The sequence below is a fragment of the Telopea speciosissima genome, chromosome 2, assembly GCF_018873765.1.
Source record: "Telopea speciosissima isolate NSW1024214 ecotype Mountain lineage chromosome 2, Tspe_v1, whole genome shotgun sequence".
In the NCBI taxonomy this organism is placed as follows: Eukaryota; Viridiplantae; Streptophyta; class Magnoliopsida; order Proteales; family Proteaceae; genus Telopea; species Telopea speciosissima.
In genome coordinates this window covers 71,598,333-71,612,907 of record NC_057917.1, presented here as the reverse complement: position 1 = coordinate 71,612,907, position 14,575 = coordinate 71,598,333, and the positions used below count along the sequence as shown (strand labels likewise).

Sequence of the window (14,575 nt, the reverse complement as noted above, 5' to 3'; positions counted from 1 at the left end):
GAAAACAAGGAGTCCAGGACAGTCAGGAATGTCTCCAAACAATGCCTAATATAGAAGGGGTTCAGTTAAGAACCACTCTACAATAGGATCGATAAACCCATAAATCCAAAATAGAAACAAGAGGCAGAATTAGAAAGTATATGAAATCAACCAAACCAGCCAAAGGAATTCTCCCAGCTTTGGATCGAATGATGCTTGTATAGAGTAGAAACACTGCTGAAAGTTTCAATTGATTCTGATGGTTCAGCTGGAAGATATGACAGCAACTCCCAAAATAGAAACTAATTCTCTGCATGCCAAATCACAGAAATATGATGGTGATCAAACTTGGATCGAGTATAGGATCCATGGAGAGAGGGCTCTGCTGCAAGTTTGATGAAGTTCTGATGGGTAGAAGTGAAGTTATGGGGGTGGAATGAAAATAAAAGGTGCTGCCAAAAGAGTTACAGAGATGCAGCAACAGCCCCAGTCGAAGGCACACCCAGTAGCAGCAATCACAATGAGGAAAGGATGTCTCCAGCAACAGCAGCAGCAACACCTGATTGGATTTCTGGATGGTTGGGCAGTCTCAATATCACAGCAGTACTCAAAGATAGATGGAGAGACAGAGAAGATGGAGAAGATAGGACATAGAAGGTTGGGGGGATAGATGGATTTAGCTCTCTCAGCAAGACTCCTTCAGCCCTTCAAACTTCACAATCAAACTTGAGAATAACCATGCTTGCAGCAGGAAAATAACTTTCACATAACTGAGATAAATCGTGTGGAATGGCTACAGCAGCCTCACAATTAATAGAGGGCAAGACTTGCTCCTCAAGAAAAAGAGAAAATAGAAACCTAATGAAAATAGAAACTGGGCTTTATAGTTCAGCCAACATGCAAGGAACAAAATTAGAAACCAATCCTAATAAAAATAGAAACTTAAGCCTACTTTCTAAATAGAAAATTAGAAACTAAACTAAACTTCTAAATCCCCACACGTAGACAAAATTGACCTTTGGTCTTGGGCCCCACAGGATCTTCTAATAATATTCCACCAAGGCAAAATAAGGGGCGGTGGCACTGTTCACGTGAACAGTGTTTTGGCCTCTTTATCTTCATGTTTTGTCCTACATCAATGCCTCATAGGGAAATTTTGAAAGCCCAGATACAACAGCTAGCTTATCTTAGTAATTAGGACATGAGTCCAGCAGCAACTTTTGCACCACAGATCAAGAATTTTAAAACAAGCAATGTATGCCGGTAGAAGGTTGCGATCCACCAAATATGCTGATTCAAGCTTCAAGCACTAAAAGATCAAGAAGCTCAAAAGAAAACAAGTATATACTATAGAATTGCACCCAGCCACCCACACCAAGGAAGAAAGCCATTGCAACCAATTTACCCCATTAAAAAAAATGCTCTCCATCAGACATTATCATAAGTCACGTTTGTTATTGAAAATTTAAAACCAAAAAAAAACAGGGAAAATATACTATATAATGGCCATGGGCACATTGGGTGCATGTTGGCCTAAGAAATCATACCAAATATAAATGTTATCCACCTGGGGAACATCCAACACAGGTAGCACATATCTGCATAGAGGCCCTTTCACGTGGCTTAATTAACCAAAATAGGGGGAAGAAGGGAATGAAGTAAGGGGTGTGGGGGAAGAGTCTAGCCAACAAATTAGCAAATGCAAAAAAGGTTTGTACAGACAAACACCAGATTGTAGTAAAATACAAGTTAACTTAGTTACTTGATTAAAAAAAAAAGAGATGAAATCATATAACTAAATACCAAAAATAGAGCGACAAGCAAGAGAAAAAGACACAGGGATGGAGAAGCAGAGATTGCATCAACTCGCTGAAGCAAGAAAAATAACGATCCTATGATTCTTTCTCAGGGCAACGTGAAACTAAGAAACAACCATCCCCAATGTATGTCAAATAAACAAGGTTCACTTACCCACGAGCAACAAGTTTCTGAACAGCATCATCGATTCCACTTTCAGAAATACCAACCTGACAAAAATGAGATGCTACTGAATACAAATAAATCCTTGTTGAAGCTATGAATTACTTACAACAGTGAGGGGGGAGGGGGAGGAAACCACCAGAAGGGCCACAAATATTAGAGCTGAAGCTCACCTGCCTACATTTACCTACACCACTGAATGTCATTTTCCAATCAAGCTCCTTATGACCGATTTCAGCATCTAATTCATAAAGCTCATAGAATTTCCCCTAGTTGCCAAGGGAAAACATTAGGTAGGGAAATTTATATATAGAAAGAAACCACCAAAATGGGATAAAAAGAAAAAAATAATAATAATAAAATTATTACTGACAAATGAACAAGGTAGATGCATAAAAGATACACGGGGAAACTGAACCTGGCTACAATATTAACACAAAGATGTGAAAAGAAACATGAGCGCTCTATATTTCTCTGTAGACACGTGTGCACTCTGCATTTCTCTTTTGGTAAGTCCTTCCTTCATGTGGCTATATATATTGTATAGTCATTTATGTCTAAGGTTTTCTCTTTCAAGTGTACATTCCCTCTTTTCTTCTTTTTTCTCACTATGTTGCAGTATATGTACAGTCATTTGTGTTTATAGACTGCTGTATATGTAGATCCTTTTTTCTCTTTAATAATTGTTAAAGCGTTACTCATGGTTTAGGAGCAACTCACGGTTTTAGTGTTGGTGTAGAATTGGGTTTTATGTGTTTAAGTGTTAGTTTTACTTTATATGTCTCACTTTGTGTGTTAAGTGTTTCAAGAGTTTTTAATTTTATCTTCATCTTAAGTCGGTGGACTACGTTGTAAGGTGTTTATTTGGCTATAAATATAATTCTCTCCCCACGGTTTGAGTAGGCCGTTCACAACTCAAACCATGGGCAGTAATCTTCCCTTCTCTCTCCTCTTCTTCGATCCCTCTTCATTCCCTCTCTGGTGAAGAGCAGGAGTACATCACTTACTCCCGAGTCCCGAAGGAAGAAAAATGTCAGCAACGGGTCCAGCTCAAGTTAGGTGGTTGCAGCCCATTTGTGGGCCTAATCCAGCACATTTGTGGGCTTAATAATTAGTTACTTAGATTCTAATTTAAGTAGTTAAGTTTTCCTATTTGAACTATGTTTCCTTTCTCAGTTATGCTTTGTAATTAGTAATAGGAATAATTTCATAGTTAGACTAGAATCTGATTTAATGGGCGAGCCTTGGCGCAACAGTTAAGTTGTGCTATTGCAACCTATTGGTTGCGGGTTCTAAAATTGGAAACAGCCTCTCCTGCGAAGCAGGGGGTAAGGTAAGGCAGCATACATTTGCCCCTCTCAGACCCTGCAGTAGTGGGAGCCTCGTGCACTGGGTTGCTTTTTTTTTCAGACTAGGATCTGATTTCCTAATCAGATTAGGAATCGGTTTAATTCTTTTCTACATAAACTTGTAGAGCAAAGAGCTCCATACGTTGGATGAATAATTGAAGTTTGCTTTTCTGCAACTAGATGTGTGATTCAGTCATGGTGTGAAGCCTCTTTGGACAGTGGCATTCTGGTCCAGTTGGTGGGAAGCCTTGGTTATCTCATTATACTCTGTTTTCTAACAATCAAGGTATACTGGTTGATATCCCAACGATTGGCACTATTGTTCTTAGATTTCATTCTCTGATTTGAGTTAGATATCTTCCTTTAATCTGTTACTGGTATTACTACTTTGTTCATAGTGGTTCAACCTCATTAAAACTTGATTGGAACAACCCGCAGCAACCCTGTTTTTAGCCAGTTTTCTGTCAGTTTAATTTTTGCACCCGAGATAGTTTTAGTGATCAGATCAAGCTGAAACTTGGTGGCATTCAAGGCGACACTATCACTGATCTGAGCACCTAGTTTGAAGTTATTAAAAATCTCCTATTTTCGGCAGGTGTTCTATTTCAGGTCCGAAGATTTCAAGATTACTTTCTATCTAACCTTTAGATTTGATCCATATTTTGGGCATTGATTAAGCATCCTAAGAGTGAGACTCGGTTTGAGTTTTACCCTGATCTGACCTTCGGAATTCATTTAATTTGAGTTTTCCTACTTGCTGGATTTTATTCTCTGATTTCATAATTCTTTAATTATTTACAATCTGATTGTTGGATCACTCCTATCTTCTGAAGGATATCCCTGGTACTTTTCTGTGATTGATTCCCAAAGTTTGACCTTCATCTGCAAAAGTTGACTCTCGTTGACTATTCTGTTGAGTTCGGGTTTAGGTTTGCTTGGGATCTTAGAAGGGAGGTGTTTTAGTATGAACCTACGGTTCATCCTATCTACCTCCCACCATTCTCTTCTTCTCTTCCTCTTCTACTGCTGTTGGTTATTAATGCCTTGATATTGTCATAATAATAATTTTTATTCTGTCTATCCCCAAAATTAACAAATAAACAAACAAACAAATGCACACCCACTGCAATTCACAAGTGGAAAAGTTAATAAACGGGAGGAAAACATAACATGAGTTGATGACAGTATTGACTAAACAATAAAATCATTAGCAATTGCTTTAGTTTTTTCTTTTTTTTAATAATCATAGCAACCATAGAATTTCAGTCATTCATAATTGTCAAAATGTAAAATTATACCTGATTTTTTACCTCACCCTACCCAAATAGAACAAAAACTCACTAAAAAAGGAAGTATATCCCCTTTTCAAAAAGAATTCAATCTTAAGCAAAGAATCCAATTGCAAGCAAAAGGGTCAGTTGAAAGTTGAAACTCTAGTGAATTCTTTAGTTGCCCAAAGCCTAATGAAAAAGGTAGAGCTAATGTCAGCATAAATTCTTGGGAAAGATCTTGAATGGTCTTCAAAAGTCTATTCTTTTCGTTCCAAATTCTAGGGAAAGAAAGGGATGTAACAAGGTGCAAGTCCCGCTTTCCCAAATTCTGTTTTGCACAAAGCAGCTGCTCTCAAGACTGAAAGCCGCGTCATCCTGCCGGCAGCCTGAGATGTTTTTATCATCGCACTAAGCAACAGTACATAAGAAGATCCGACATAAAATTTACCAGAAATATGTCCACGGGCCAAAGAAAAAGAGATAACAAAAGGAAATGAGTTAATAGTAAGGATCAAGAGCTGAAAGCCTTTTAGTGAACCAGGAGAAGGACAATACTCAAGTTCAAACTTTGTGTAGAAGGGGCAATTACTTATTTGGGACCCACACAGGGGTTTGAATGCATGAGGTGTCCAATTCAAAAGCTTAGGCTATAAGGTGGAGAGGCCAAACTGGTATATGAAAGCATCCAAGGTCTCAGAGTCATCCAATGTAGTATCATTCCCAACACCTCCCTTCACATGTTGCCCCTCTTTTGGATGGCAACACACGTGGCATGTGTGGCCCCTCTTTTTGGAAAATGTACAAAAATCTGTTACAACGTACTGGGCTTTATGGCTCTGATACCATCTTGAAGTGTCCAACCCAAAAGCTTAAGCTATAAGGTGGAGAGGCCCAATGGTCATGAAGGCATCCAAGGTACTAGAGTTTTCCGATCTGGGATTATTCCCAACATAAAAGGATCATATCAAGTCAAAGCGAATGAGATTCATGTTGTGATGCTGAACTAGAACATTGGAGTTTTTATCTAGTAGAAGTTCAAACCATTTATAATTTGGTATCATAAATACTACGTACATTTGAAAAGGTTCATTCTTAATATTTTTGTTTGTTATCAAATTAAAGTGTTCTCAAGTTTAATATTGTTGTGGTCAATCTTACAAAGTCAATTTGAATGACACATCCAAATAAAGTATCAATATTCTACGGATAATTTGGTTTTTTATTCCTAAATTCAAAAGTTTTAGTTGATTTTCCTGGCCAAACTTGAGAACCCTGGTAGAGGTATTGCAATTGCTTTCTTCAGTGGTAATGAGAAAAACTATTTGCATTGCTGGTTTGGTTTTATAAAAAATTTCCTTGAAGTTTTGATCTTTAGGCCACAACAAGGTCAAATCAAATGTCGCTAGTGTGTCATCCTTGCGTTATTTGCTGTTGCCTAACCCCATGACCAGGTTTTTAAAACCCTAATCCTTTGAGCCTTCAAAACCCCATGCCTTTGTCCCAATAAATTAGCCCAATCCAATATACTAGAAACCCCACAAAACATGAATTGCTCAGCCAACTTTTCACCTATAAAACCCTTAACTTCGATAGATCCTGGCTCCCAAGTTTCCCAATTTCAATTTGAACCCCAACTTAATGTCATATGCCTTTTAAATGTGATGTCCTTCACCTGTCACAAAAAATCAGTCAACTCCAGCAATTCCAATTTCCGTAAATACTTAATTACAGTATTGAGTCAATATTAAGAACATCAAACAGCATCTCTACAAAAGCAAGGGTAAGGCTGCATACATTATGACCCTCCCACACCCTGCAGTGGCGAGAGCCTCGTGCACTGGGTACACCCTTTTATCAACCATGCTTTAGTGGAATGACCAGTTACAGTCCATAAAGAAAAACATAATACATATTAGACTCAAAAAAAGGGCGTACCGAGTGCACAAGGCTCCCGCCACTGCGGAGAGTCATAATGTACACAGCCTTACCCCGCTTCGCGGAGAGTCTGTTTCCCGAAAATATCAGACTCAAAGTTAAGGAAAATTTAAAGAATCATCACAGAAACTAACTCACACAATATAAATGTCAGTTTTTCTCTTTTTCAACAACCAGCAATAAAGAAAGCCTTGGGTAATGCTGAAAAAACAAAACGCTGTGCAGATCAAAAGGTAAACCAGGGTGTTCACCAAGATAGGATAGAAAATAAAACAATGTGCAGCAAGCTCCTGAAAAAATATGTACATACAAGAGGCCCTCCCAAGGGATCCAATGTATAATGACTATAAACTATTTTTTATCCTATTCTCCTCTCCTTTTGTCTCACTCTATCTCAAATAGTTCACAAATATGAGTCTACGACCCAAATACCTAATCTATATTGTGTGAATGCAAGCACTCTATCCTTTATTAGAATGTTCACTTCTTCAATTTTTTTCCACCTCAGAAAAGGTGAGAAATTTGATTAATATAATGCAAAAAAACAAGTAACTCATAGACTCAAGATGCTGAATAATTGCAAGAAGTCCACAGCAGGGCTTTTTGAACAAAAAATCCACCCCCCTTTTTTAATAATAGTATAAGACATGAAATGACTTGAACAAGAAAAACAGAAATCATAGCAAAAAGAAGTGGTATTGGGATCATTTGTCCTATATGTGCAAATAAAAATCAGGCAGACCTTTACCCAGAGTAGAGCCTAAACCTAAAAGACTTGAAGAGGCCCATTCAGGAACAAGAAAATTACATCGTGATTTGGATCTCGATGAAACAATACATCAATGAGAGGTTAGTTCGATAAGTTTAGTGAATTCTTTTTCATATTATAGGGAGCCAAAACTTATCTTTCTTGAAAAATGGAAGAAAAGCCCTTTCGTTAGGAGTTAAAAAAACTGCTATGAAAAAAGAAAGAGGACTAGGATCGACACATTGATTTTTTTGCAATTTTTTTTTTGAACCGTATGCATCGTAGACATTGGAAAATCCCATTACCTATTTACAAAACCTTCCCAATGCGACTCTTCTCAAATATGTCATGTTTCAGCAATTTATACATAAATTGACACTTTCCTATTTGCACTTGGATTATCAGCATTTCAATTGCAGTATGGTATAAGTTCAAAACAGCACAAAATTTCTAACTTGTAAACCAGTATCTTAACCAAAGTAAAGGCTTAAAAGAAATTTTCTAGTTCCATCGAACCAAAAGCAATGTTACCATAAGACAGACACCAAATGAGATGGCAAGTTGAACTAACCACTTTAAAGAAGAGAACAACATCCATATACTGACATTTCACACTCCAATATTGTTTTTGAGATGCTGTCATTTTTTTCAATGCATCAGGCCGTATGTATAGGGTCCTCTTGTCATAAAGAGCATCATTAGGCCTTCTTCCATTTGCATCTCTTATCAAAGAAGGGTCAAGCCATTCAAATTTACTAACAGTTGTTTCCGATGCATCTCCACGACACTGGTTTCCAGAACTTGAATCTTCAAGTAACTTTGCTCTTTTGCCAAAACTCGACAAGGAAGATCCACTCTTTTTGTCTGAGTTAGAATAATCCTCTTGAATTCGCTTCAAACGGGGAACAAGAGGACGAATACCTGGTGTTTCTGGCCCTAAATCATCGGGATCACTTTCCATCCATAAAAAGTCCCCTTGATCATTGATGTCCTTAGAATTACAAACACTGTCCTTTTGGGAATTCCTGACAAATGTTTCGTGTTGAGACAATAGCTGATTGTCACCGATATTACTAGATATCATGAGACCTTTAGAGGAACCACCACCAGCTTGGTCCCTGCAAAATTATCCCCAAATTAAAATGTGATTCATCCAAAACTAAAACATTCATGTGCTAAAACAACTAATAATGATGCCACGGTTGAATATACACTTTAATTTTGAACCAAAAAAAAAAAACTTTAAATAAGTATGCACCGTTAACTATACATGGTCATTGAGTCATGAAAATGCATCGCCCAGCAGACAGACAAAGAAGGCCTCTCAACCAACTTCTTAGGGTAGCAACCAGTCAGTTAGATTTAACATTATAGATATCTTGGTTTCATGATATTGCATATTCCATCATTCCATGATTATAGTGTTCTATATGCCATCCGGCTCAAAGTAACAAAAATTTTTTTTTTTTTGGACACTTTCATTTCTTCAAATAATTCCCAGCCCACCGTTATCATTGATTGAGAAATAATTAAGTTAGGATGAGTGGTATTATATACTCCTGCTGTATCAAAAAAGAGTAATGAGAAGAATAAAAATAAAACGAACAGAATTTTCTCTTCGGATATAGCTGCGCTTGACCTATATCTACAAGAGTTTCCACAAATCGTCACAACAGCTTCACAAAACCTTACAGACCAAGATCAAACAATATCCTAATCCGGATATTTTGATTTGAAGTTTAAATGGAAAGAACATACCGTCCACAAGAATTGTCTCGTTCGTCGACCTTCACAAACTTATGCATAATACTATGAAACAGCGAAGGCCTGATGTCATCGTTCACCGAAAAGCTAGACGGAAGAATCTGACGCGGCAGCTTTTCTGGAGGAGTATCAGTTCCTCTGATTTCAAACGAAGAATCATTAGCCGATGGAAGAGCAGTTTGTTGTTCTGTGAATAATGACTTCTGCTTCCCTTGCTTTTCCGACGACGGAGATTGACGCCGACTGGCTAACATGTCGGCGTCTGAGGAGCCACCGGAGCTCTGATGGTTTTCAGATGAGGATCTCTGGAAGAAGGAGAGTATGGAACTCTGGCGCTGCATTCTGATTGAAGTGAAAGCACACAACGAAGAGAACAAAAGTGTGAATATAACGAGAAATTAGACAGTGGAAAGAACGATGGCATCTCTGTCGTGGGTATTGGCTCATATGGCTAATGAGGTGATGGGGGGAGACTTGGCGCCACTTTTTGGCTTTGGATTTTGGAGCGTCCAAAGACATAAATGCCCCTATTCAGCTGATGTTTTACAGATTGGACCCATCGGTCGGTATTTTTGAAAGTCTGGAGTCTCGAGTGAATTCTTTACTCTAAAATCTGGAGGGTTGTGGGCCGCCAAAACCCCAAGCCTGCCTTAAATGGCTCGTTTGTTACAAATACATCTGGAGAGTTTCACTATGATTGACTTGGTCACTTGGCATTGGAGCACTAGACATGGCCAGATCGGACTATGCTTGTCATTGCATGGGCTAATGTAAGTGGGGCCTAAGTGATACCTGCCAAGCCCAAGCTTCACACATTTTTTCATAATTTGAGTAAACCGTGTATATAAGAGGATGGGAGTTTCAAGACATTAATTAATGGGTGGGGATTTATGACTTTTCCAATTTTTTGTGAGAGATCCTCTCACATACACGGCTTACATAGCCGTGTATGAAAACTTTCCTCTTTGAATAATCTTGTGTTCGGTTGTTTAACTTGTTTTTTGGTTAGGTTTCATGAAATAGTTCTTGGAAATTATTATTATTTTTTTGAAGAAAATTTTTCTTCACCCCATCATTCTAGGGTTCACAAACCCTGTAAAGTTCTAGTATGTTCTTCAAATACCTTTCTGATATCTTTCCCACCGTCCTACAGACATCTGAAGCCTTGCGGTGAATGAATTCACATTCATCGTGGCTTAAGGAAAACTTGATCCTTATTTATTTTTTTATTCTTTTTAATTTTTCATTCCTCTATTGGGACATGACATGGTTAAGACGTTGAGTGAAGCAAATAATCTAGTCACATGATGGAGATGGAGTCCACCCTAGACGCCAAGTGTATCAATGTTCAATATACCACCAATTTTTTAATGAAACAACTCCTAAAAAGTGCTTACTGAGGGCTTAGATGTCAAGCTCCCAAACAGAGCTCATTTTCCCACTTTGAAAAATGATCGAGTTTTTCTTCAACCACAGTCGATGGGGTTTCCATTGACCAAGGCCTTGGATTAGTGTCCACAAGGGATCGCCCACAGTAGGGAGTAGATTTTTATGGCCATTGATGGGGATGGTGAATCGGTGATCCTTCACTCCTTGATGAAGGAAAACTTCTTCCTTCAAAAAATATATTTTGGATTTTTTTAAAAGAGGGGGGGGGGGGGGAAGGTTGCCTATCAATGTTAGACCTATTAAAAAGGTGCATTTCAATACATGAGACGATAAATAGTTAAATTTACTTTAGTAATTAATATGCGAGCAATCTACACTATTCACTACATATCCAACGATCATATTTGGACCATCCTTCTACGTGCCATAACTGGGTGATTAGTATAAGAAAACCCTCATCAGAATGTGTGATCCTAAGGATCAAAATGGAGTTGAAATAGAGAAAGGGGTTGGGTTGGGGGAGTGGGTTTACAAATTTATACTCAAGCCATATGGTCTTCATTGTCGCCAAAAATGGGAGTGCTAGTATGCTTATACAAGGCATGACTAGGGCCTTAGCATATAGGGCAAGTTTGGTTTAATTCTAATTCTCAATTATATAATTCTTCAAGATGCAAATCTGACATTATAGGTTCTCGTTTTACTAGGACTAATAGGCAAGCCCCTCCTGGTCTGATTAAAAAATGTTTGGAATAGGATTTTAACTTATCCCTCATGGTTTAATTTAGGGAAAATTACATCCCCTCCCCTGTACTTTGCTCTAATTATACGTTCCTTCCCTTGGTTTTCCCACCTTACATTTTGACTCCCTCCAGCTTACAGTGTTAGCCTGCTGTTAGATATTACTTAGAAAATACTATTTAACCCTTGTACTAAAACAACAGAAATTAAATTACAATGCTATCCTTCGCTGGGGATGGGAGACGAGGAGGAGGTTGGCGGCGGATAAGATATACACCGCCTCTGATTATCCTATGACGTTTCTGTTTTGTGGTCTCGCGCTCTATCTTCTTCATTTTTTTTTGGGGTTCTGGCGGAACCCTAGGAAGGGGTTCGATTGAGATCAGAGTGGGGCGGTGGATGGTTTTGTGCTTCACAGTGGATGTTGGGAAGGGTTTCAGTGGTGGTCGATGGGTTGGGATTAGGGTTTCAGTGCTATCGGAAACACTGAAATGGGGTAGGGTTTCAGTGGAACAACAAAGGGATGGGGCTGGCGGTGATATGCAGAGGGGTGGGGTGTTGATTCGGCTGCTTTGTCTGAAATGTAACTGAATTTTTTACCCTTCGATTCAAATCCAGACAAAGAGCCGGAAGGGGACAGAGAGAGATGGATTTAACTAAACCAGGCTACCATATTTCACAGTAATTGTCAAAGAATATTCCTAGAAACAAATTATTCTCTCTTTTAAATTCAGGCAAAGGAGTTCCTAGATCATGATACTCAAGGAGTTAACATTTCCTCTCTCATGTCAGAAATCTCTTTTTCACTATCATCTTGGCACTTCGCCAAAAATGTAACTGGGAATAAAGTCCAATATTCATATTTGATACAAAAACTAGCACAAGAATTGACCACTGTATTTTTTCCATACCCGTTTTAACTATATGTGGACTACAGTAGGAATCAGTGATTGGTTCATATTTCTTCTCAACAGTCATTGCCCTACTTTGGCGGCGTGATTCTCATCGTCCCTTCGCCGTTGCAGCTTCCGGCGAAACTCCTTTTCCCTACGTGAGGGCTGTTTGTGCGCCAGAACAGGGGATTGGGGAAAATAAACCAGAGATAAAAGAAGGAGAAGAAGAAGAATGAAGAAACAGAAGGGATGGAAGGATCTCGCTGGGCGGGAAAGAGGATGTGGTGCGGTTGGGCAGCATTGGTAGTGGTGGCGATGGTGGAGCGGCAATTGCAGTGGCAGTTGCAAGTTGTGATTCGATCAGGTTTTAGAAGAAGGAGAAGAGGTAGTGAAGGGGTGAAGAGGAAGATAAAATTGTCATAATCATTCCAGGAGCTTGGGGTTCGTGGGGTCTGGGGTTTACAAGGGTAGGGCTTGCAGGTTTCTTCAAGAAACAGAGAAAGGGAGACGTAGAGAGATGGGGTTTTTTCAGTTTCTGCGAATTCTGGGATTAGCCTTGGCAGCCCTTCTCATGTTCATATGTTGGGTTTCGCTCATCCAAGCGTATAAAAGGCTTCGAAAAAATGGTTGCAGAGGGGGTGGGGGCGGGTGCGGTTGCAGGTGGAGGAGGAAGAAGAAGAAGAATCTTTTTAATCAAAAGGGTAAAAGGGTCTATTTACATGGACCAGGGTTAGTTTGGGGATTATGAAAAATCTAACAATGTCACATTAACACTTAACAGACGGATGATAACGGCAGGGGTTAAATAGTAATATTTCTTAAAGTACAGGGGAGGAAAATATAAGGTGGGAAAACCAAGGGGAGTAACATGTAATTAGGGTAAAGTACAGAGAGGGGTATGTAATTTTCCCATTAATTTATTCCCTTTCGCTTCTCTTTTGAAAATACATTCCATTGGATCAAACCATAATCCAATTCTTCTTCAGTCCACAAACCTGAAACTTGTTTTTCAGAAAGGTTTTTTTTTATTTTCAAGAAGCTAGGACTTCCATCCTCACTTCCGAATTTTTGTATTGAAAAAATGTGGTCTTTTAAGTGGTTAGAGTCTGATGGCTAAATTAACGAGTCTCAACAGACTTTTGAAGGTTTTTTGAATCGATCATTTTTTCTCATGTTGAGGTTTTAAGATTTTTCTCTTTTCTATTTGTTTTCGAATTTGGAGACTTTGGAGAACCCTCTAAAAATCTAGGCATTTTCATATGAAGGATGGTGATAGAAATACTCGGTACTATCATGCTCTAACCAAACATCATCTTCGTAAGCATATAATGGATCTTCTAATTGATGCTGATGGTGATCGTATTTAGAATACTTGGGATACTACTAAAACTTTTGCGTCTTATAATAGTTTAATTGTTTACTATCTTCATTCCCTTAGAACCTACTTTTGTTGAATGTTTGTTTGACCCATCACATCCAAGTGCTCTAAGTGTTTCCCCTCGTAGGATGAAATCAGAGATGTGGTTTTCTCTTTTGGGTCTTTTAAAGCCCCAAATGTTGATGGATTTCAAGCTTGTTTTTATTAGAAATTTCGAGACTTGGTAGATGTTTGTCGTTTTGTGGATGATTTCTTTCGTACCTAATGTCTTGCTTCTGGTGTTAATCATACCTTAATTTGTCTTATCCCCAAAAAAGATGATGCTACGAGGGTTGATGATTTTCGGTCCATAAGTCTGTGCAATGCATCATACAAAATAATTATTACGATTTTACTCAACAAGTTGAAGGGTCTCTTACAGTCTTTTGTGTCGCCTTTCCAAGTTGCTTTCATACTAGGCAAACAAATCATTGATAAAATTATTATTGCTTAGGAAAATTTTAACTATTTGAACCATAAAAAATGGAAGTCTTTGTATTATTGCTCTTAAGTTGGATATGACCAAAGCATATGATAGACTTGAGTGGGGATTCATTAGAGCTATCTTTGAGTTTTGGAGATTTGGAGACTGTTGATGTGATCTCGTTAATCACATCTTATATTATGTTTCCTATTCGATCAAGCTTGAGGGTAGTTTTTTTGAGAACTTTGAACCCTCAGACAAGGGTGCCTCTTGAGCCCTTATTTTGTTTGTCAATGCTATAGAAGCTCTTTCCTAGCTTTTATTAGCATAGAGAATTAGACATGTTTAGAGGTATGAAGGTTTCTTGCAATGCTCTTGAAGTATCTCACTTACTTTTTGTCGATTATACTTTCATTTTTTTGTCAAACGACTATTGAAGATGTCTTGACTATTAAATCTATCCTAGATCTCCTTTCTGATTTGTCTGGCCAACATATTAACCTTGATAAAAACGGTTAATTTTTTAATTGTAATATTCCCTTGGATGACAGATGGTGTCTTGTTTTGATTATTGGCATTAAGGAAATGACAAAGAATGTTATTTATTTTGTACTAGCATTTTTCATCCTAGGTCCAAAAGTGTTTGGTTTAGAGCATATTGTTAATCGTGTAAAAAACTGCTTAA

The 14,575-nt window shown here is 38.3% G+C and overlaps 1 protein-coding gene across 2 annotated transcripts in view; it reads right to left on the bottom strand.

Annotated features, from left to right (window-relative positions):
* LOC122652611 (DNA mismatch repair protein MSH7) overlaps window positions 1-9,445 on the bottom strand; it is a 60,558-nt gene extending 51,113 nt beyond the window's left edge. For both annotated transcript variants that reach the window (XM_043846395.1, XM_043846394.1), the window contains exons 1-4: window positions 9,021-9,445; window positions 7,834-8,380; window positions 2,133-2,228; window positions 1,951-2,006 (exon numbers count right to left, since the gene is read on the bottom strand). In XM_043846395.1, coding sequence (XP_043702330.1) covers window positions 1,951-2,006; window positions 2,133-2,228; window positions 7,834-8,380; window positions 9,021-9,367 — 1,046 coding nt within the window. In that variant the 5' untranslated portion in view covers window positions 9,368-9,445. The remainder of the gene's footprint in view (window positions 1-1,950; window positions 2,007-2,132; window positions 2,229-7,833; window positions 8,381-9,020) is intronic.
* Window positions 9,446-14,575: the final 5,130 nt, after the last annotated feature.